Source organism: Macadamia integrifolia, chromosome 4 (genome assembly GCF_013358625.1).
Source record: "Macadamia integrifolia cultivar HAES 741 chromosome 4, SCU_Mint_v3, whole genome shotgun sequence".
Classification (NCBI taxonomy): domain Eukaryota; kingdom Viridiplantae; phylum Streptophyta; class Magnoliopsida; order Proteales; family Proteaceae; genus Macadamia; species Macadamia integrifolia.
Window position 1 is genome coordinate 11774180 of NC_056560.1, and position 25638 is coordinate 11799817.

Consider the following 25638-nt stretch of genomic DNA (forward strand, 5'->3'; position numbering starts at 1 on the left):
AAAAACAAAAACAAAAAAAACCAAAACCAACACACACACACACAACAAAAAAAACAAAAAACAAAAAACAAAAAACAAAAAACAAAAACAAAAACAAAAACAAAAACAAAAAAAACCAAAACCAAAAACAAAAAAACAAAAACAAAAACAAAAAAACAAAAAACAAAAAACAGAAACTGTCAAATGATTTGAGCATTCAAGTATCAAAAGCAAACCTTTATTACTTCACTTGAGAGATAAAGGAAGCATGGTTGATGGTGTAGCTGATATAGGCCTTGAATCTCCTCTAGCATTGCTCCTATAGTGATTCCCATAAACCTTCCAGAAGTCCTCAACTTAAAAGAGAATTGATAAAGAACAACATAAGCAATAGTAAAACTGTCAGGTTTGACATCAGTCTCAACAAATAAGCAGGTCATTGCACAGAAAATAATCAAGAACGCAGTGGAATAAGAACAACATAAGCAATAGTAAAACTGTCAGGTTTGACATCAGTCTCAGCAAATAAGCAGGTCATTGCACAGAAAATAATCAAGAACGCAGGGGAATAAGAACAACATAGGTATTCACCCAAAAAACAGAACAATATAGGCAATAGTAAAACTGTCAGGTTTCCTAATATAAGCTTGGTAGAGTATATGTATCAGCCCATCTTGCCATCTCTGCTTGGTTGTATCAACCACCTCCTGAAGTGTCTTAATCCATCCTTTAAAGGGTATTATCTCTTTCCATCCAGATGGCCCATATGTTAGCTAAAAAAAGTCAAATCTATACCTGGCTGAGGGAAACCAATTGCCAAAGGCCCATCAAGCCAAGAAAACAACTAAGGGAAGTCCAAATAACTACAAAGAGTCAAAGGACGGACAACCCTCACAAAAGGATATTGAGTGAAGAGGTGCCTTACATCAGATCTCCATCATCAATACACATCATGCAAAGGGCAAGCCTATGTTAAAATATCACTCCAGCCATTCATGGCAAGCTATCACATATTCACATGTTATTGCCTTTCATAACTTACTCTACCCTTGTCATAGCTTTGAACTTGGGAGGTACATGAATTTCCATATGAATCTTAGAAAAGAACAGGAGAAGATGGTACAGTTTATCTGAGAGGAAACCAAGAACAACGTTTTTAGGTGTAGAACGGTCAGGTTCTATTCAATCAATGCTTCTTCTGTTCCTGTTTCAAGTTCTGATTTATTCTCCAGACCATCAAAACCATAATATACAAGCGATCTATGCTCCTAACGCTTGAACCAGGTTCTATTCACAATGCTTCTTTGGAGATGCCAGATAGCTTCCAGAGTAGTCTCTATCTACATTCTGTTCCATAAACCCATCATATAACAAATCATTACAGTAAATACCCAAAGCGGCACACCGACACTGTGTGCTAGCATAAACGACATAGCTGTGAGAGAGAAAACTTAAATCCAACATGACACTTATTGACGTGGAACCAGGTCAGCTAGGGATTGCCTGTTTTGAGATACTGGAGTGGTTGTATCTTTTATGGCATTGATCACTCTGTTTTGAAGATATTTAGGGTTACAGTAATTTTTACCTTTTTATAATAATTTATTAAGTTTTGATATATTATTTTAAGTAAATCTAATTTTACAATATAGTAAGTTCTTTTTTTATTCCCTAGTAGTAATTCTGATTTACTATTTTTAGCATGATTTAACTAATGGGGGTCCTTAATATGTTTTAGAGAAGTCAAATTTCCACTTTTACAAAAAACATCAAGAGAATAAGTTTTAATGTTAGATTGGGTCACAAGTGTTAGTTAATTCGCGTTTAAAACGCGTTTAAAACGGCGTCCCGTTTTTTTGCCGTTTTAAACGCCGTTTGCCGAATTTTTCACAGAAATTCGGTAAAAAACGGGAACGGGGCTATTGAAAGTTTTTTTGCCGTTTTAAACGCCGTCCCGTATATTTGACAGTAAAATTCAAATAAAATCAAATTCAGGGACCGATTGAATGAATAAAACAGAAAATAGAGAATGAAGGGAAGTATGGGGGTAGGGGAATAGGTTGGGTCAAGTATCTCACTCTTCCCTAGGGCATCTCACCCAAGTTGTGTCTCATAGCACTACATCTCACAGTTTTCCAGCACAATTCTTTTCTTTTTTTTTTTTCAATAAAATCCGTGTTCAATGTTGTAGCACGTTACAAACTTATATAGAAGATTCAAAACTAACTCAAACTAAACTAATGAATTACCGCTTTCCTACTTTCTACCCATATTGTAAGCACATTAAAGTGGCCTACTACAAAGAAAATCCATGGGATCAAAGGCCCAACACATTCATAACCTAACACAAGGCTTATTTGCAATAAAATAAGCCCACTAAGTGACTTCTCTGCATCAATATGCCCTCTCTTAGAAAAAATGCATCCTCGAATTTTGTAGTGTGAGGATGATTATAGCATGGTGCACGTCTCTCTTTAAGCCATAGAAAAATTCAGGTAGTTCTTTGATAATAAGGATGTAGTCTAGAATGTGTGAAGCTTGATCTTCAAGATACTTTAATAGGATGATGAATTCCACATGCTCAGCTTCAACCACCTCAAATGCATCCATGGGATCATCCATATGAACACCTTCAACCACTGTGTTCTTGAGCTCCACAATTTCAATCTCAAGCTCCTTAGGATCTTCCTCTTGACTGTTCCCAATCATCACAGTTGTTGTAGTATCAAGTTCCTTAGTCTCAACATTGTCCATTGATCTTCAAGATACTTTAATAGGATGATGAATTCCACATGCTCAGCTTCAAGTCTTGTTGATGGGAACATCAATGACTAACTCTTCCTTGACAATATGAATTGCTGGAGGTGTCTCCTCTTGTTGCTCTTTTGCAATGTGTTGTGCAATAGAGGCCGATGATTCCTTCATGCTCTTATCAATTGTGTGTGGCTTTTGATAATCTGGTGGGGGGGAAGTGCATTCTTCGTTCGTGCTTAGATAGGTACATGCCCACCAACTCGTACTGCATCTCGTCCCAAGTTCTAGGTCATGACCTTGAGCTTGAAGTTATCTTTCACGGGTTCTCCATTTGATTCGAGCACAATCACTCATTTGAGAGCAAGCATATCGAAGTCGTTGTGTCTCTGTGTCTCTGTTAGTTATAGTTGTCAAAGAACACGTCCAATCCATGCACCCATTCAAGGAATTCCCCACGAAAATTACGTGGCTGAGCATTAGATTAGGTAACAGTAGCCTCCTTCAATTCTTCGAACTTTAGGTCCATAGTATCCATCTTGTGTTCAGTTGTTGGAGGGATTTCATCACTTCCTCCAGTGAGCATTGGTTGGAGCTTTCTTCAGCCATAGCTCTGATACAAATAATGTAAGCTTGGTCACAAGTGATCCAATCTCAGGCAGGATTTTTACTAAATTCAAATAAAATCAAATTCAAGGACCGATAGAATAAGTAAAACAGAAAATAGAGAATGAAGGGAAGAATGGGGGTAGAAGAATTGGTTGGGTCGAGTATCTCACTCTTCCCTAGAGAATTTCACCCGAGTTGTCTCTCACAGCACTGCATCTCACAGTTTTCCAGCACAAAGCTTTCTTTTTTTTTGAATCAAAATTGTGTTCAATGTTGTAGCTCATTACAAACTTATATAAAACAAAATTGTGTTCAATGTTGTAGCTCATTACAAACTTATATAAAAGACTCAAAAACTCAAAACTGACTCAAACTAAACTAATGAATTAAATCCCGTTTTCCTATTTTCTGCCCATATTTTAGGCCCATTACAAAGAAAACCTATGGGATCAAAGGCCCAACACATTCATAACCGAACCCAAGGCTTATTTGCAATAAAATAAGCCCATTAAGTGGGTTATCTGCATCAAGTTTTCTACAGGAGTAACCTATATTTAAAAGTTCCTTTTTTTAAACAAAAAAAAAGTCTTATAGATACATATAACCACTTTAGTGGTGAAACAAAACTTTTCTTTTTTTTCAAGTGTGCTCACAATGGCGCTGATGCGATCCATGGATGACAAGGCAGTGCTCTGCCTTACGGGAAGTGACTATGGAGGCCGCCTTATACTATAAGGCGCCATAAGGCGTGAAAGGCGACACCTTAGGATGACTTACGACTAAAGCGGTCGCCTTATATGTTTTTTTTTTTTTTTTTTTTAAATTGCTTGATGAAGATTCCAAATTACATTTTCTCATTGGCAGGTGTAAGTTTTGATGCACATGTGATGCATTGGATAAAAAAAAAAAAAATTTAAAACACATTTTAAAATTGTTTGATGAAGATTCCAAATTACATTTTCTCATTGGCACGTGTATAAGTTTTGATGCACATGTGATGCATTGGATCAAAAACCTTATAACTTAGAAAACAAAACCCCAAATTGCATCTCTCAGTCTCCACTCCAAATCGCAAAACCCTAAACCGACGGTGAGGACCCTCACTGCCTCATCCCTCCTCCAATTCTTCTCCGGCGACTTCTACTTCTCCTCCAACAGCCTCCGGCGAAGTTTCCTTCCACATCTCCAGGTATGTAATTGTTTATTTTTCTAATTTCTGATTTGTGCGCTTTTTTTTTTCTCTTTTCTTCTTTCTTCTCCCTTCTTCTTCCTTCTTCATCATACACCATACGATTTTTTTCTCTTCTTCTTCCTTCTCCCTTCTTCTTCCTTCTTCTTTCATCTTCATCATACACCATACGGTGACTCGATGAGACTTGAGACTTCATCATACATAACAGTTTTTTTTTTTCTTCCTACGGTGAGACTTTGAGAGTCGTAACAGTCATACAACTCTCATCACTTTCATACTTGGCTTAGGCAAGGTTCCAACAGGGAAACAGTTCTTTGAGACCCATTGTTGGCCACCATAATCAAAACCCAGAATTTCATCACTCCCACCGACTCTGTAACCCTCGGACTTTTTCTAGAATTCAGCTTCTGCTTGCTTGACCTTTATGACATGTTCTTTATTGAGTGGATCAAGTGCAATAAGTTTATCCCTCAGTTCGGTACATGAAAGCTCGTTTATGCTTGGTTCATTACTTGATGAATATTGAGCAGCAGCAGCTCCCACAACTCTGCAAACAAAGACTGACAATTAGTTAATTAAAATAATCACAGTAGTATTTTCTAATTTTTTCTTCCATTCTTCTCTAATCTGTCTTCTAATTTTTAAACTGAAAACTAGGAACTAAAAAATGCACATTCTAATTTTTAAACTAAAAACTGAAAACTATAATCTTCTCTAATTTGTCTTCTATGTGGATTGTTGAGTATTGTTTTTTTTTTCTTATTCCGTCTTCTCAATTTCTCATATCTCTGGATACATAAGTATACATCTAGGTTATTTTTCCTGGAGTATTTTTTCTTTTTCTTATTCTGATTTTTCCATATCTCTTTAATGGAGGCATTTGCTTTTATTACCTTATTACCTAATAGGTTAATATTCCCTTATAGTAGTAATATTCTCTTTTATTACCTTTTTCTTATTCTGATTACCTTTTTACATTACGGTGTTAGACAAAGAGACAAGTTGAATCCACTCATCTATGGAAACAATTGGTGGTAGCAGTGGGAGTGAAAATGCAAGTACTGCTACTACTGCACAGTCAACGATTGATCCAAGCAAGGATCCAAAAAGGAGAGCTAAATCAAATGATCCTGGATGGAAATATGGGTATTTGCCTGACGTATCAGACATAAATTTGATTCAGTGTACCCCTTGTGGAAAGGATGTCAAGGGCGGAATAAAATGATTGAAGCAACATCTTATTGGTGGCTATGGAGATGTAGCCAAGTGTGCGAAAACAACGGAAGCAATTGCTAAAGAGATGAGAGATGCAATCTTGAAGAACCAGAGGAAGAGGAACCTTGACTGTTTGGATGATTCAGATGTTAGTGATGAACCTACAGAAGTAATAGGACCACAACAAAATATAGTATCCGATTTGGGGGTCTCATGTCCTATCCCTAGCTCTGGGACAACTTCAAGAAGAAATAAAGCTATCATTCAAGCACAATCCAAACAAGAAGTAAGGGGTCCCATGGATAAGCATGTGAGGAGGATTCCTGAAGAAGTGGTTGCAGATAGGCAGGATAAAGCTCCATATCAGACAACAATGGAGAATCATGTAAGAGGAGAAGAAGAAAGAGATAAGCTTCGTTCTTACTTTGCAAGGTGGGCTTATGAGAGCGGTGTTCCATTTAATGCTTTGAAGTTAAGGAGTTTTAAGGAATTGGTAGAGGCTATTGGTCAATATGGACCAGGTTTCAAGCCCCCTTCAATTCATGACTATAGGGGGCCTCTATTGAAGTCTGAATAGGATAAAATTGATAAGTTAAAGGTGAAGTATCAAGGATATTGGAGTAAATATGGGTGCACACTCATGTCTGATGGGTGGACAGACAAGAGAGGAAGGCATCTAATTAATTTTCTTGTCAACTGTTCGGAAGGGACTTTTTTTTTAGAGTCTGTTGATGCAACTAACCGATTACAAACAACTGAAATGTTATTTAAGCTACTTGATAGTAAGATTTAAGAGATTGGTGAAGATTATGTGGTTCAAGTAGTCTCTGATAATACTGCCAACTATGTTACAGCGGGTCGACTACTAATGGAGAAAGGAAGAGGTTGTTTTGGAGTGCATAGACCTTATGATGGAGGAAATAGGCAAATTGCGCTCCTATATGTCTGTTTTATCGAAAGGCAGGAAATTAATTGCATTCATCTATAGGCACACTCGCCTTCCTGAAGCTATGAGGCAAAAAATAAGGGGAGACTTAGTGAGGGCTGGAGTGACTAGATTTGCCTCTTCCTTTTTAACACTCCAGAGCTTATACAAGCACAAAGAATCTTTGAAAAAAATATTTGTTGATGATGAATGGTCCAGTTCTAAGCTTGCATCTATAGAGACAGGGAAGAAAGCTTCTGAGACTGTGTTTGCTACAACATTCTGGAATGGTGGGATGGATTGTATAAGAGCATCACAACCTCTTCTACAGCTCTTGAGGATTGTAGATGGTGATGAGTTGCCTGTTATGCCTGAAATATATATGGCAATACAAGTGGCAAAGAAGAAGATCAAAAAAAATTTTGGAGACAATAGAATGAAATGGAAGAAAATCATAGCGATTGTTGATCACCGTTGTGAGACTATGATGAATGGACCAATATATTTAGCTGCCTTTTTCCTCAATCCAAACAAGTTCTTTAAGGCAATAGCAGATAATCCAGATAATGAGTTGGACTTTGCTCAAAAAGCAAGTGATGCTTTCAATGATGTTCTTGTAAGATTGGTGCCTGATGAGACCTTGCAAGATAAGATCATTATTAGATTGACAAGTATACCACTGCTCAACGATGTTTTTCAAAGGACATGGCGATTAAACAAAGGGACAAGTTGAATCCTAATAAGTATATGTCCTTTTAAACTTCTAATTAGTTTAGAACTTTGTATGTTGATTTTTTACTTAACTTATTTTTTTTTATATTATATATTTATAGTCTCTTGGTGGTCTCGACATGGAAGTACTACTCCTGACCTTTCAAAGTTTGCATTGCGCATACTTGGTCTTTGTTGCTCATCTTCTGGTTATGAGCGCAATTGGAGCACATTGAATTTGTGAGTATTGAGTTCTGAGTACATGTACATCATTTAATATGGTTTTATTGAAGATAAGTAGATAACCTCATATTATTAATGTTTTTCAGATTCACACCAAGAAGAGGAATAGGTTAGAGTATCAACGGTTAAATGATCTTGTCTACATTCAGTATAATCGCCGACTTCAAGCAAGGTTCCACGAAAGAAAAGAACAATGCAGAAACTACAATCCATTGTTGCTTGATGAGCTTAATTGGAGTAGTGAGTAGATGATCGGTGAATCAGAGGATGAATTAATTCATCCTGAGAATGATCTCACTTAGAAAGATGTTAATAGAGCACTTGGGGCATCTTCATCATATCAAGGCCACAATAGACCAAGGAGGGCTCCAGCATCTGCCAATGGAACCAATCTTTTCTATACCCGATGTGGTAAGAGGGTTGAGCTTGAGGATTCTTCAGATGAAGAAGTGGATGAGATGAGTGAAGAGGATATTCATGATGATGAAAACATTGAAGACGATTATGGCATAGCTCCAAATGATGCAAGCCAGCAACAGAATGCAAAAGAAGAAGAAGATTTTAATTTAATTACTGATTTGGATTGAAAGCCTTTGAGTCTTTGAACTTTAAAGTATTTTGAGTCTTTGAACTTTGAAGTATTTTGAGTCTTTGAACTTTAAAGTTTTTTAAGTCCTTGAACTTTTAAGTATTTGACTTTCATTGTTTACTAAATTGTTAGCATTTTAGTTTATTTTATGTTTTTTTCTTCATTGAAGTTTTTTAGAATGATTAAGAATCCCCAGGTTAATCACTTCTCATCCATTTAATTTGGCATCTCGATTTTTACTTTCGATGTGTTTTAATTCTAAGTTCTTAATTACTCCTGTGACAGGAGTAGAAATATGGTGGATGACCATAGGGCTTAGGCACTCATTCTAGCATCATAGAGATAAGTATAATAAATACTTGTATATTTTATGTCTTCTTTTCTTTATATTTATAATTTTGTTTCATAATTATGTATTTATATTATATGTTAATATGTTATGATGATTGATGATTGATGAAGATGAACTTAGTTTATTCATTTTATTAATTTGTTTTCTTGATGAATATCTTACATTGTTATGAATATGAACATTTATTATTTATTTAACATATGAGTAATAGGATTCAACTAGGATTTGAGCCAAATAGATTGGTTTTATAAAAAAATTACACAGGAACGCTTTAGTCAATAAGGCGATGCTTTATGCCCGCTTTATCGTTAAGACGCTCCTAAAGGCCCTCAAACGCCTCTGTCGCCTTACCGCCTTAAAAACTATGTTCCCCATTGATTCTCTCGCTATATATATATATACTTTTTACCATTCACAGCCCCATAAATGAACCTTGTTTCTTATTTACTCAGTCTTGACCCTTTTCAGCCCTAGAAATCTAAAGCCTTGGCCTGTTCCACATCATTCATTGGATGGAGAAGAGCATACAACAATAAGCGACGAGGGCTTATCAACCAAGGTTACCCTGTTACATGCTACTCCTTCCTTCTCCTTTCCCCAAACTCAAAACCTGATTTGTTTTAAGTAGCCGATGAAGGACATACTACTATCTACTTATTCATATTGTTTCCAAGTAGAGACGGATGAAGGACATTCTGGTATTATTATCTACATATTCATAAAGTTTAATGCTAATTTACACTGGACTAATGTAACAGGATGTAAAGGTGCAACACCAACAACTAAGACAGCAAGGAATTAGCAGACTTCAGTTGTCCTTTTTCTTCTTCTATTTGGAGAAAAGTCCTTAGAAGTTGTTGGCATTCTAGGAGGCACTTCCTTCCCCTCCTAAGAGAATGGATCTAGATTGACATTACCCTTTTTGGGACCACCATCTGTGACACCATCAGCAAGCTGGCCTTCTCTACAACAATCAACCCCATCTGGATGGAACGAAATCATCGAAGATGGACCTCCACCTCCCAGTCTCATGATTTTATTTGGAAAGCCATCTACTTTGATGTCAGTTCTAAGCTCCATGTGCTTCCCCACAGCTCTATTAGGGATTCCCCAAGGAACAAGCTCACTACTCTCTTAAGCATCATCCTCTCTCGATTCCCCCCCCCCCTTGAGTGGTTGCTGGTTTGTAGCTGTGCTGTTTTTTTCTTCCTGCCCATGTTAACTCTGTAATTTTGTTTTTTCTTTTTCCCCTTGGGGCTGTATATTCCCTCCCCCCTACTTTTAATGCACTTATTATTCACCCCAACAAAAAGAAAAAAAAAGACAGCAATGCATCTACGGGATGACATCAAGAATCACATAACCAAAGTTAAATGGTAACAATTATCCAAAGCAAGGCCTTCGAAGGTATGACAGGCATGAAGGAATAAAGTTGGGAAAACACTGTAGTTTTACTAGAACTTGAACCAAATTCTTCATGCGACCAATTCAGAAGATAAAATTAGCACAAAACCATTCACTGTGAAGTCTTGCAAAAGGCAAAAGGCAAAAGCGCACCGCAGAGAACTCACAGCATATTTACAAGCCCGGCATAGAGCCTCCATTGTTCGCATATCCCAAGGGCGGCTGCACAAGAACCAACTGAAATTTAGACCAGAAGAATGGGAAAAGATGTTTATGCACAATGGGGAAAATTTTCTCAAAGGACAGCTATTCTCAAATCCTTACTTATCAAAGACGGCTTTAAAAATTGGCCATAGCCTTTGAATGGCATCTGCCACCGCTTCAGGGTGATTTACATACCTGATAAAAAGGTTCAGCTTTAAACTTAAGGACCAATAATTAATCAGTCAGATGCAGTAAACATAAAGGAAGCATTGCTTAATCAATACAGACACAGTACAAAGTTAAAGAAAATGCTATCTATACCTGAAAATATTTCCAAGTCGATCAATGTGAATAGTAAGCTCACGTGCAAGTATTTGTTGCAATGCTCCTGGCCCTTGATTGATTACTTCCTGGTTGTTGATGTAGAAGAAGAAAAGGTCAAATTATTCCCACAAAAAAATAGCTAAATATTATTTCCTTTAACAATGATAAATACCTGCAAAGGAGTTACAACTGGCAGGCACAATGCTTCTAGGGCATTTTTTGCATGGTCCAGAGGAAGTTCTGTGATAACCATACTGCAACATAAAGTTTTGAACTTTTAAAAGTTAAATATAATGCTTTAACGTTTAATAACAATTTAACTGGCAACATGATCATGTTTAAGGTTATTGAGCAGCAGATACCTCAAGGCTTCAACCAAATTCAATGAGTCTTCAGGAGAGACCTTATAGCCACCTTCCCCACAGACAGCCCTATGATATATGTGGAAGAGACCATCTAATGACCCGCATAACTTTTTCCGGCAATCTAGTAATAAAAGCTTAATAATTATTTAGAATTCATACTTGCCAGTAAAATTAAAAACAATTGGCAGCACAGCTGTCATGAGAATTTAGCCATAAACTAATGAAATCACTCCAGATCTTGTCTTCCCAAGTGAACTTAAATGAAATGGATTCTGAGAAGAAGAATTCGATAACAAGACTGCTGAAAGCATAAAACCCACAGCAAGAGAAGGAGGAACAAAAGTCTGTAGCAGGTGAGAGGTTAAAATAGGCATACAGAGCCATACAAAAATTAGCTCCATCAAACCAAGGACTAAAGGAGTAAAGGGAAAAATGTACAGCTGTGGGAGCATCGTAAACGCTTTTCAGCCTCACCCTTTTAACCTTGTACTTTTGCACTTGAGCCTCGAGTACATCACCCTTTCCATTTATTACTCATTATGCATACCCTCTTTCTTATTGTAGAAATATTTTTTTTCCCTCTTTATCAATCAATGCAGAAAGGAAGAAGAACTCCCCCAACTGTCCTCCAAAAAAAAAAAAATCAAAATCAAAATAAAACAGGAGGAGTTGCCCACAGGTTTTCATTTCATCACACAGAGTTAGTGGTGGAACTCTCTTCTTTTTTTTTCCAATCAATGCAGCAAGTGAGAACTCCCCCCCCCCCCCCCCAACAAAAAAAAACACGAAAAAGAAAGAGTGAGAGAGAGATCGATTCCATATCCAATTCTGGTACATAGCAGCCATCTCAATGACACTTGGTCATAACGGTCATATTGGCTTTTTTGGCCAAAATTTAAATGTATTGAAAATGTAGGGTTCCTTTTTATTTTTCACAATCCCTTTTACGATAGTGGGTTGAGATTTAGGGTGAAGACTATTTCGATTTTAAATGCAAACCAAACCACAACTTTTGGAGATCAATTTCATTTCCCTCAATCATCTAAATCATATAAAGCTACCGCTGTGTCCCCTTAGAGTCTGAATATTGTAATTTCATTTTCCCAAGTGACTTAAATCATATAAAGCTACCGCTGTCTCTCCTTCCAGTCACCAATAGAGCAGCAAGTTTGGGTATACTTTGTCTGGGTTGAGCCTGTATTCTTCTTTGGTTATCTTTACTGGGCTCCCCTGTCATGGGACCCTGCTGTATTACTTTTCCTATGCCTGACTTTCCTCTTAACAGATTATTTCTTCTTGTTGCATATCTAATTCGTTTTTCAGCAACTAGTAACTCAGGCCGCCCTGTGAAAACTATATTTAAGACGTAAAGCTGAATGCCTAACTCAAAGAGAAGCAAAGAGGATAAGGGCGAGCAGCAAAGTAACACAGGAATGTATATTATATACAGAATAACCAGTCTTGGTTGTAATCCACTTTACATCTATTTGGTTCTCCTAATTGTTCTCTATGTATCTATGATTGGTTTGCCTCAAGCTTAAAGACTTCAAGTTCAATTGTCTCAATCAAACCCCCAATGGTAAGAGTCTAATATCTTCTTTGGCACCATAGCTTGAACAGAAATCCCTGGAATCAATTACCACATTCACCAGTATCCTAATTCCTCAAGGAACAAAGCAATCCACATTATATAGAACAACGTGAATCATCCTCTCCATATTACTGCGATCAATGTATCAATATCAACAGCCAGTCCATCACAATGAGAACTAACTTCTATTTCAAGTTAATCCAGAGAACATAATCTTAAATAACTCCAGTTATTTGTATAACTTTTGAAAGCAAATCTGGAGAGAAAAGTAGTAATGAAGAAGAAAAAAAAAGGAGAAAAATGATCGAGAGAAAGGACAAGAAGTCAGTGAGAAGCTGATGAGAAAACAAGTCAATTCAGAAATTAAACCTAATATACCATCATGACCACCATTTCCTGTGCTGGAAATTATATGGAACCCATAAGTCATCCTCAGACCTCGGGCAACGTTAACGGTATCACCATAGTTTTTAAGGCGGTAAGGCGACGGAGGCGTATGAGGGTCTTTCGGAGCGCCTTAGGGCATAAAACGTCGCCTTATCGACTAAAGCGTTCATGTGTAACTTTTTTATAAAAACCAATCTATTTGGCTCAAATCCTAGTTGAATCCTATTACTCATATGTTAAATAAATATTAAAGGTTCATATTCATACCAATGTAAGATATTCATCAAGAAAACAAATCAATAAAGTGAATAAACTAAGTTCATCTTCATCAATCATCAACCATCAATCATCAATCATCATAACATATTAACATATAATATAAATACATAATTATGAAACAAAATTATAAATATAAAGAAAAGAAGACAAAAAATACAACTATTTATTATACTTACCTCTATGATGCCAAAATGAGTGCCTAAGCCCTAAGGTCATCCACTACATTTCTACTCCTGTCAAAGAAGAATGAAGCTCACCGCTACCGGAACAAAACGGTCGCTTGGATCAGTGGTTCTTCCTTGTTCCTTGATTCCTTCTCAAAGCCCTTTCTTAAAACCCTTGACAAAATCCAAACCCTGTTTATGAATCGTGTTTTTGTTTTGTTTGTTTTGGTTATTTTTGGTGGAGTAAAACTGATCCCATACATCTCAAGTGTTAACAAAACCATACATCTACCAATAAAAAATCTATATTTGGAATCTTCATCAAGTAAAAAAAAAAAAAGTTTAAAAAAAAAAAAAAAAACCCCATAAGGCACCACTTCATATAAGGCGGAGCACTGCCTTACCATCTATAGACTGCATCAGTGCCAAGGTGCCAGTAAGGCGACGCCTTAGCAGCGCCTTAAAAACTATGGGTATCACCAACTCTTCAACATTTATTTGCACCATGCCCTTCCAATTTTCTCATCCCAGCTTCCCTTGGGATCATAACTATTCCAAACCTATAAATTTTATCCATGTCCCCAAATATTCTTTCTTTCAACACAAATGACACAACCATAAACCATGTCAGTTGTTGAAAAGAGTTCTGCTTTCTTCCTTCTTCAGTCATCTATTTACCCTGTCTATTACATTCCTTGACCCTTATATCACTGTCTTTATTAGTGTCTCAAATTTACCTTGCATTCTTTGTCTTAACCAACTGTCGATAAGAACCTTCAGTTCTCCTTACCCTCATTACTCCCTGAGTTCTCATTACCCTAATTACTCAGTGTTTCCTTTTTAACCATACTAAGGAAATTTCTAAGCTCTAGGTCCAGAAGACATATACAGAGGAACGAAGCCCCAGTGGCCATGTCTCGCAGGTCCAATGGAACAGGACCTACAGTTGAATGGGTCCCCACCAAAAAGATTATATGCAACATGCAAGGAAAATGAGCACAATTTGCTCTCTTTAAACCATCCAATCTTAGTACTATTTATTGGAACATTTTGAAACTTCATCTGAGTTCTTTTGGACCATGTAAAATAGGATGATCTATCCAAGATGATTTTTCCTTACCAGCTACTCCCTTCAGTTAGACGTAGCAACCAGTGAGACTCTTTTATCACATCAAAAATGGAAAGTTATCAAGGCCTTAACCTGTATAACAGCGTAGGTCCCTTGACTTTTGACACATTGCATATTAGTAGGACATGCTTACAAGGTGATTATTGAGAATAAACTTCTTTATCAAGTCATTACACATGCATAGCACATTCCTCCAAACTAGTTTTCACAAGTGCAACTATGAAGTCATTTAGTGGAAGGAATTCTCGAAATGAATTGATACTCAGCCATCAGCATGATGGCAGACCAAAATTCATAAGGTGTTGTCCCTAATATAGGGAGATCTGGTATTGTCGGTTGACTTCTTAAGATTATGATACCAATACATGCAACAGATATGGCCATCCTCTTCAACTGTTTCACAGAAATTCAAAAGAGACCCATTGTTTGGCATAGTTGTCAAGGGGTCGCCTAGGCATCCAGGAATTTTCTTGGCTCCAAGGCAACAGCACGCCTTTGTTGACATTTCACAAATATACATCGACTTATGAGTGTTGTTTTATTTTTTTTATGAATAAGCTTATATAAATCATATTCTTTGTTTATTAAACATTCGTTTTTTCATATTAGGTCACTACTACCATAATTATATCATATTGTACCGATATGGCTTCTATATTACATATAAGCCTAATTATATCAAATTATCCTTGTTATATTAAATATAGTCCTATACTGCAATGCCCAGGCATCCTTCCAATTTAAAATCGCTCTCTCAAGCGGCAAAAACCTATTTAAAGTTACTAGCAATGCTATTCCATCATATATTTATATATCATTCCTAGCAAGAAGTGTTTAACATCTAAATAGATTTTCCACAAGTAGATGCAATCACCAAGTCTTCAAATAAGTTATGTCAAACTTCAAAATTAGCAACGTCAAGTCCAAGCTTTTACACATATACCAAGAAAATTGGTTCATCAAATTAACAGAAATCTTGTTTGCCGAAAAATTATGCATCTTCACATGAATGAGCAATTCCTGGAACATTAATTGGAAGAAGAAGAAAAACTACATAAATAATCCAGAATAAGAAAAAAAGAAGTTTGCAAGTAAACTGACAAATTTGGAAAATAATGTCCTTCAAGACTAATGGGTATTCTTGACATTATGGTCATGGATGCAATTATGCTGTACTCATGCAGGGAAATCTACAAACATGATTGATTCCTTTAAAGCTCTAACATGATAACTAAGTGCCAAAATGCAAATATGCAAAGAAGGTCCTGTACCATCACAAATGTTCCTAAATGCCAAAGCTGCAGCTGCTGCAGAATCTTCAGATGTGCTCATGCCCCGCATTAAAATCTCTATAACCGAAGGCAAAACTTCGACTCCCTTGGGTGTAGCATCAAGCCATTTTGAATATGCTCCAATAGTTAAGCACACTGGATGAATTTTCAATCAAATATGATTATGGCACATGCTCTTGTGGACAAACAAGGTCAAAACCCCACACTGAGAAAATACTACTTGCAGTGTCAGTAAAATGGAATCCATGACAAACTACATTGAAAGAATCACCTGTCTGAAGTAGTTGAGGCTGATGAAGAAGTTTTGGAAGCAAAAGCATAACCTGTAAAAAAGTATCACATAACTTGGGTAAAATCTGTTGATGAAAAAGAATCTCATTTATTATTTTAAGCATTCGGACATAAAATCCAGAACACTATGGCTGTTTCAAAGACATTGTCATAGTTGGCATGTAAATATCACACAAGTGCAAGATTCCAACAAAGTGTTCATAACTTGATCAATGATGTGACCTAGATATGTAGAGGTACCCAACAAACCACCTCAAATTTAGTAACAAACCTACATTCAGAGGCCTGAATGTGAACTAGGAAAATTTTCAAATTCATATGTAAATGTCGGGCCTCAAAAGTACTTGATCAATGATGATACACGTTTATGGAGGGAAGGTGGTTCACTTATTGGAGGAGACTTTAATAAAGTGTGACTTTGGACTGAAAAGCTGGTAGATTCAAGTGCACAAATGAGCAACGAGGAAATTTACTAGTTCAATTTTTCTCCATGATCTAATTAAGCCTCCCTGGAAAGGCCCTACCTATTCTACATCCAACAGTCAGGAGTTTCCCATCCTTCGCAAACTAGGTGGATTTTTATTTTCCATGAAATGGCAGGAATTATTAAAATAGAAATCTTCTTCTGAAGTAGGCTGATGTCTAGGGAGTGCCTTGGTTCAGTTTTGTTTAATTGCTTGGCCTCCATTAAATTGGGAGCATTGTTGCAGCTAGTTATTCAGATTTAACTTGATGTATATTTTCTCTTCTTTCTTTCTTCTTGCAACTCACTTCAATACCTATAGCCACGGGAGGAGGGGGGACAGTGTAGTTCAGTGTCCCCCAAGCACCAAGGCCTTAGAACAAATGAACAATCCAAGCCAATGGAATCAATGGCCAAAACAAAAAGAAAAAGAGTTGAAAAAAAAAGAAAGAAAAGGGATGCCAAGTAGATTACCCTGGTGATCATCTTATCAATCAATTCTTGGATGGTCTCTAAGAAGTCCTAGAAATCCTGGGGTTGCAGTTTTCCCAAAGTAAAGAATGTAGAAAGGGCTAAACAGGTCAATCTCAGGTTTGGCCGGTCAAAACAAAAAATGACCTTTTGCTAATCCCTGTTTCAGGTTGAGTCGTTCCCCAACAAACCAACTCAAACACTAATTCATAGATTGTGATTGTGTTAGGTTGGAAAGCAGAGTTGAGTATTGCTACCCCTAATCCAAGCAGGAAAAGGAAAAACAAGAACCAGACATGCATCAGTGTCACAGAGCAGGAGACTCATACGATCATACCTGGGGCATTATTTCTGCTTCAACAACAGACACATAATTCGATATAGCTCGTATACAATATAAAGCAGCCTCCACAGGGCGCCATTCACAAGGTTCTTCATTTCGGCAATTGCCTACAGCCTGAGACGCTCAAATGTAAGAAGATACTCGAATCTCAAAGCATATCATAAATCACCACAAGAGCTCCTTTAATATGTTTCTAGGTGAGAATAATATGTTCAAATTTAAAAGCATATCATAGATCACCACAACCACATAATGGTGAATATGCAACTCAACTCAACTCAGATTTATACCAATTAAATGGGGTCTACATGGAAATTCCATAAAACCAACCAATTTATAAGAAATATCTTTCAAAGTACAAGAAGAGAAATGAAAGTAAAATAAGGGAGGATTGTTTACTTGAAATTCCACAACCACAAGTACTTACTAGAGCAAAGCACATGATAAAGGTGAGGTGTAAATCAGCAACAAAATAATTTACATCAAATAATCAGAAAAATAAGCACCATCGGGGAGTCAACTTTTTGATTGCCCGACCAACAACAACTCAGCCTTATCCCAACTCAATGGATCCTTGCCCTCCAAAAGCAATGGAACCCTAAAGAATACTAAAGAAAGCTGCCACGATTCCATCCTTATAAGCCTCCATAAAAATCATAAACAACGTTGTATGCAAATAGCACCAACCATAGACAGATTTTTAAACACTATTACTGTATTGCAAATTTAGCAAATAAAACTGATTAGTTTTAAACATTAAATATGTGAAGAAATCAAATTGACTTGAAAATAAAACCACAGTTAGATGATGATGTTGACACTCTGTTGACTGAATTTGGTCCCCATCAGATATTTCCACATAGCTAAACAAAGACTTCAGTTGGAAAGCATCGGAATGCATTCCAACTGTAGTGGCTTGGTTTGCAATGTGGACTATTCATCAGGTTATTCCAACTTTTGGTTAGACAGGGAATGACCTAGCACATATGTCACAATTTGAGAGCTTATCTCAACCATTTGGTTGCCATGCACAAGGTATGCCCCTTGTTTTTTCAATGGTTCTTGTATTATAAAACAAATAAAACTGATCAGTTTTAAACATTAAATAACATGTGAAGAAATCAAATTGATCTGAAAATAGAACCATGGTTAGATGATGATGTGGACAATTTGTCGACTAAATTGGGCCCATCAGATATTTCCACATGGCTGAACAAAGACTTTAGTTAGAATGCTTTCCAACTGCACTTGGTTGAAACCCCAGTCCCATGAATGATTTATTTGCTTTGCAAGCTATTTGTGAATCATTCAACAGGTTAAAAACAAAATTTACTGAATATTTGGCGTTCAAAAAAAAAATGAGGCTTTTTTGCTGAAAAAAGCATATGCCCACCAGTAATTCCCAGATTTACTAAATAGGACTAAGAGCGTGACAAGGGAAAGATAGTTTATCTTGAGAAATAAAAGGGCAATAATCCAGAGAACAGAAGAAGATTTAGTTGATCAGTAGCCATAAATGAACACCAGACAGAAATAACCGAAATCAAAAGAAACAGCAGAACTAACTCCTGGTTTCGAGAGGGGTGGGCTGCAGACTGGAGTCAGCATTTATTCACAACTTAAACAGATCATAACTAGGGCTATAACAATTAGCAATACAACATTTAAATGAAAAATAGCTCACCTTCACAAGCTTCATGTAAAGAATTTTCAATGTTGTTCCACCACCTAAAACTGATGCTGTGTCACTTAATACGTCCGCCACAGCTAGCAATATGATAGAACCCATTAGCGTCACAGAAATGATAGAAGACAAGTAAAACAAACAAGAAAGTAGAAACTAATACACAATGAAGAATATGCAATGACCTTCAGGTCCAAGAATGGGAAAATAGTTACATCACATAAAATTCAAATACATATATATAGATAAAAATAAAAAAATAATAATAAATTGTAGACATCCTACAAAACAGCAAAACTAGAAGAAAGCAAAATGCTTAACGAAAAAGTCAACACCAATGACAATATTTATGTTTTTAGGAAGAATGGATACAAGTGAAGATGACACACCATCTAATGAAATTCGGCCATGTCAAAAGAACCTCATAGCACTTGCATATCTAAATTTTCCAATAAGTAACAATGTCCTTGTTAAGAAAAAACCTTAAGTTACCATACCTTCCCATTTCAAACATGTATTTTATGTACTATTTATATTATCTCTATGCATATCAGTCTTTTTCAAGACTTCTTTGTAATTCATCATTACCATCAAGTATTATGTATCATTGTTTTTAAGATTTCTACCTTTATAGTCCAAGTGTTAATTAATTATCACCGACATCATTACAATATATTAGGTAATTAACAAGAAATTTTCCAACAAGTTATATCATACATTCCCATTACAAACATGTATTTACATACGATTTATATGATCTTTATGCATCTCGGTCTTTCTCAAGACATCTTTGTACTTACTGCTATTTAGATAAGCTATAATATTATTACAAACAGAACAGAAAAATTATCATCATTTTTTGTGTGAATATATAAGTCATTGCCAAAAGGAGAAAAGATACAAGGGGCCCCCAAGAAAGAGGGGAAAAGAGATACAAACAGAAAAGAAAAAAAAATACAACAATACATTTCCCAAGTAGATAGTTTCTATTTACTGTTAGAGGTTTTATTTATTTATATACAAGTAACTTACGATAGGGACTTAGAGTGATTTTGAATGAAAATTTGGTGTTGAGGTGTCCTCACAGCAGAGTATGGTTGTGTTCCCTGAGCTCTATAATAGAATTTTTTTTATTAAGGACAAGAAAGGAGGAAGGGTAAAGAATAAAACTGCCAAGATGATAAACTTTAAAAATAAATTAATCAATAGTGGATAGAACAATAATAGAAATTAGAGAAACAAAAAAAAACAGTTTTCAATACTAAGAGGCACTTTCTACAAGTATTGAGAATGGAGGGTAAAGATCTTTGTCAAATAATGGCGGTGATGATGACATATACACTACCATATCTAGTCTGCTTAAAATCCTTGAGGTCCTCCCTTGAAAGTTCTTGATAATCTTGGGTATATTCAACTCGGTAGCTAACCTGCACAGAAGAACTTTCAACTACAGAAGTAACAACAGATAAGACCAGAGTAAAACCCAAGCATCATTATGAGTGCATCCTGTGCTCAATCAGAACACAGTCATGAAAGCATCAATGATGCTATTATTTTCAGAAGCATAATTTATACTAGTATAAAGCACAGTCAGAAAGCCTGGTTTCTGACTCGACTTGCCTTTCAGAAAACCTGGTGACTCACCCCGGTCAAACCTAATCAGGGTGAGTCACATTTTTATTATTTTTAAATACAATAATATATATATATATAATTCAGAAAAAAGCAGGAAAATTACGAAAACAAAAAAAAACAAAAAAACAAAAAAACAAAAAACACATCAATGAATTTGTTGTTTTTTATTGAAAAGTTTGGTAGAAATTTCTTGAAGCCTCTCTTGAATATGACTATAATGTAGTGGTCTAAATTTCATTGGGACCAATGGGAGAGCGGAGGGATTTCAGTTTTTCATGAGGGCAGGGCAGTCATTTCACCCCTCCCTATGTCTCAGTGTAGAGGCCACATTGCCTTCTAGGCTTCTATTTCCCTATAATTTAATAAACTTATTGGTTTTCTAACCTGGAAGACTCACCAAAGATACAAGTAATTCATATGATGGACGAAAAATTTGCAGCCTTCTGCTTCTTTCTGCTTCAATGGATGCTTCATTTCCATAAGATAAGTAGGAATCCCTGTAGGATTAGAATCACTAGAATCATTTTTTGGCCTCGTATTTGACCCAGCAACATGTGAGTATAATCACATCAGGATTCACCTTTCGGTCAAATTAACCTGAAGGTTGTGCCAGAAGTTAAATGTCATAGAAGCAATGTCATATTCTGGGTGTGAAGCAACATCTAGCAATGCTTGGACTATTAGCATCGATTCATCAGAACCTGAAGAAAAAAGCCATATCACAGGAGAACGAATATCATCAGATAACATAAAGATTCAATGTCACTCATTACAAAGGCAATGAGCATCCAATAATGCAACTTGAAAGCCTTGTGACATATACAAACATGGAGTAAGATTTTGATAAAATATTTCAGTAAAATAAAAAAATATACCATTTGCGATCAACTCCATATAAGAATCACCCATGTCAGCAAATAGCCGAGCAATTGCTTTCACATCTTCCTCATCCTAATAATATATAATAAAAAGTTTTCTCAGCACAACAATCAATTAAAAGGAATCATCATTAACAAGTTTGAAGATTTTAATAAACAAAGCATTCGCAAAAGTTTTGAAACCTTCAGTTTCAATAAGCTGAATAAACCACAATGAGATTTGGCGATGAATAAAAGTTATAGTACAGCCTTCAAAAGAAACCGAAAAAGAGTGATAACTGATAAGTGCTGTTGAAAGATATTTCATCAAAATTAAGATCTCCACTAGGCCAATTGTAACGAACCAATAAGACAATGGATTATATGTCAGATTTCAATCCAGTCCTTTTAATATTTTGTTGAAGCTGATGGAAATTTACTTTCATGTTCTACCCACATGCCTTCCAGCCAAACATGTATAAGAAGATTTTAGTTTTAGTAAAATTCCACAAGACCTCAGCAAAATGATGGCTATTTTGAGATTATAAAAGTGTGATCATGAATCAAGGAATACTACTGAAAATATCTAACAAAACGTTCTGCAAGAATTAGGCAGAGGAATGCAGCTCTAGAAGGAAGTCAATCAACTGTAGAATCCTACTAATCGACAATGACCAGAAAAGTAACAACTGGATAAAGTAGCTCCAATGCACATCAAGTTCCTGCCCATCCTTACTGACTAACCCATAGAGACGAACACTAGCAGATCCTGGCATCCACATATATGAGGTTTTCAAAGAGGAAGACAAAAGACAGACAAAATAAACAATAAAGAAATTGCATTCCACAAAAATATGTTATAAGAAAAGAGGTTATTAATACAGTACCATGTGAGAACTAAACCAAAGGATACTGTAATGAAGTCCATGTATTGGATTAAAAGCATTAGGACTGAGCACCATTGAAGGGGTGACCGCTTCTTTTAGCGTTGTCCCTATTAATTTTATTTTTATGCACTGTTCAGCAGAACATTCTTCAAAATACCTGATAATAAGGTGCCAATGATGGCAATCTCAATCAGATGATATACCTTTGAAGAATCACCTAGTTGCCCCTTCAGACTCATTACTTGGGGCACAAGAACTTGAATCAACGGCAATTGCGCAGAAAGCTCGCCAGAGCTTCCAGCTGCAGTGTAGTGTATCAATTCAGAAATGACTGCAAAAACCAAATGATGCCACAGAATTAAGTATGTTAGAAGTTACAGAAGGTACACCATCATCTAGGAAGATGTTTCTCGCAACTCATAAGCAGATAGTCAAAAAATTCATGCGAGGCAGTTAAACAAGAGGGAAACGGGGTGATGAATAATTTACAAAATGCTAGTCGTCAAACATTAGATCAGGACAAAAGCAACCTCAAAGAATTTTTTAGAGAAATTGTTATATAGAAAGGTTCCATAGAAGTTTGCATGCATAAAATTAGTCAGAGAGAAGATGAGGCAATGGAAAAAGAAGTACCCTGTCAACAGTTATATGCAAACCAGAACTGAAGGACGCTTCGGAAGTCAATGAATATGTGAAAAGAAAAACATAGGGCAAAGAAACAGGCATTAGCTAACTAATAAACGAAACAGACCGCCCTATCCAAGTCCTGTAGCAGGAATCAGAACCGATTCTTGCTATCATACTTGGGCAGTTGGGCTTTGATCTTCAAAATTTAAATCAAAAAGCACTAAAGGTCAAAGGGTTCACACACACAAAACTATGAAATAGCTAACCCCATCCCCATCAAAGAACCCAAACATCACCACATTAAGTGCCACCCGACACCCATTCCCCAAACATAACAGCAACTGCCATCGACGCTTCCAAGGAAGAACCAATGAGTGAGATGAACCAACATCACCAAACGCTACAATCCCCAATTTGAAGGACAAACAAGAGAGTGAGATGAACAACCATCACCAAGAGCTACCAAGCTACAGCCCCCAAAGGCCCTCCACTCTCCAAAACTACAGGAATCAAACTTTTCCCCCAAAGGCTTCTATCACTGCCTTGCCACCCTTTGGTTTCAGTACCCTGGGGTATATGTCAGTATTTTACTTCGGGTTTTCTCGCTCCAGCACCTGCTCACACTGTGCTTCAGGCACTTGGTGAATCAATAATAAATTTCTGACAAGTAAAAGAAATAACAAGAGGCAAACTTATCTCCAGACTTTGCGCAAGTATGAGAGTCCCATTACAAGGAACCTTGCGCATAGGTCCCCAGAATCTTGAATGTTCCCCAGCATCACAGCAATGGGATATCTATCTAAACCTTCAAATCATTCTTTCATGCTGAAATTGACAAGTCACTTGGATGCTCAAGAAGCGAAATAAATTCATGATCTCTCTCCCAAGGTTTTCTACATATGGGCAGACACAAGTCTCCTTCCATTCTCTAAGGAGGATAAGTAAAAAAATGCGAAAAGAAGACAGAATCAATTTTAAACTGCATTAGTGCCACAAGAATGATAGGTATATAGCTACATAGATCTCCATCTTCGGAAAGTTTTACAAAACTAAAAAGAACTTGAAGTAAAGGCCCAAGAAACTGGTGTCATACAGAAGAGACAGAGGGTCACAATCTGGTTAAAGATGAGTCACGATTTGATTAAATTACGTATCTGCAAGCCCCCTCCCCCCTATATTGGATATTCTGGTCAAAAAAGACATCCCATACCAATAATTTCACATATAAAGATACAGCAAATGTATAAGATTACCTACACAAACATCAAAAAGAAAATGGAATATCTATATAAAGTCCATCACAAATACACACTCGAAAATCAGAGTTAATAGGAAGAATTACACACAACGATACAAATGTCGATACCAAAAATATAACATTTCTGAATAAACACCAATGGCAGTGGCATGGTTTGGTTTTCATACCATTAGTAGCTGCCTCAGAAAGCACCTCGGATTTCAAACTAGAAAGAGCTGTAAGCACCAAAGGGTGCGATGCAAGCACAGAAGCTGGTATCCTGAAACCAAAAACGAGGAACCCAAGTCTTAGCTATAATCTACAATAGTTATTAATATGATACATATATATATACATATACATTTGTCAATATGCTCTATAAGAACAAATAGAGAATCAGAGTTTCATAACTCAAAGACACAACTGCACACAATCTTCTTGTGCCATAGTATGTCACAGTATATTCACAACAATTTTTTTTATTACTATGACATGCAATAACAATCATCAAACCAAATAAGTGAAAATCAAAAGGTAGGAAGAGGAAGAAGAAGGAGAAGAAGGAGAAGAAAAAGGGGGAAAGAGTTCATTGAAAAGCATTATCAACTGAATAAGCTACAGAGAATCCCAAGGAAGAAGAGATAAATATCACAGAGAAGCATAATCAGCTAAAGGAGCTGTATAAATTGCATAATTAAAAAGAAAAACAAAGAGAATACCCTCCATTTTACAGAAAAGGCCTGCGCATTGAATCCTTTGAAGTATCAAGTATGTCGCATTCGAAAACCAATGAATCAACAGACATATATACAGACCAAGGAAAAACATACCCATGTCTTAGTCGAAGCCAAGCAGCAAAAGCTTCAAGAACCTATCAACCAAAGAAAACAGAGTATGGAACATCATAAAATCAGGCAAATTAAGAAATAAATTTAAAAATAAAACACATAAATTCAAGCAAAAAACAATTAATTAAAGAGTTTTTCAAACAGCACAAACACCAAAATGTACCCAACTATATATGAGAAAATGCAGAGAAGCAAATTACTAACATAAATAATTAATCATGATACTGTCCTCAATCAACCCTGCAGGCCGTGTTTCCCAGAAACATAGTGTCAAGCTGTTTGATAAACCTATCCAATTGGATTCACCTTGTTTTTACCCTGAAAAATCTTATTCACAGTTAACTTTCAACCAAAGAACGTGGAAGATCCAGATTCCAGATAGATTATGAATCAAAGATCATGTCCACAGCCCCAAATCTGTACTATTTTTTGCATTAAATATGGTTGAAAAGGCTAGTTAATTTGCTGGTTTCAGCAGCCAGCATTGGAGAAAGAATGAGAGAATAAAAAATCGAAGATAGAGAAGATATAGGGGTGGTTATGGGATTGTAAATAGTACCCGTGAATCATAACCGAGGAAAAGGAAGAGA

At 36.3% G+C, this 25638-nt stretch overlaps 1 protein-coding gene across 1 annotated transcript in view; it reads right to left on the reverse strand.

Moving 5' to 3' along the window:
- Positions 1-215: 215 nt before the first annotated feature.
- Positions 216-25638, reverse strand: part of LOC122076753 (transportin MOS14) — a gene marked incomplete at its 3' end in the record, with an annotated part of 48485 nt that continues 23062 nt past the window's right edge. The window contains 17 exon segments of the mRNA XM_042642264.1: positions 216-335; positions 10138-10192; positions 10295-10369; positions 10496-10584; positions 10671-10752; positions 10861-10984; positions 15685-15840; positions 15977-16028; positions 17268-17387; positions 18958-19040; positions 20303-20384; positions 20990-21089; positions 21173-21293; positions 21468-21543; positions 22540-22667; positions 24389-24480; positions 25031-25071. Of these exon segments, the coding sequence (XP_042498198.1) occupies positions 216-335; positions 10138-10192; positions 10295-10369; positions 10496-10584; positions 10671-10752; positions 10861-10984; positions 15685-15840; positions 15977-16028; positions 17268-17387; positions 18958-19040; positions 20303-20384; positions 20990-21089; positions 21173-21293; positions 21468-21543; positions 22540-22667; positions 24389-24480; positions 25031-25071 (1596 nt within the window).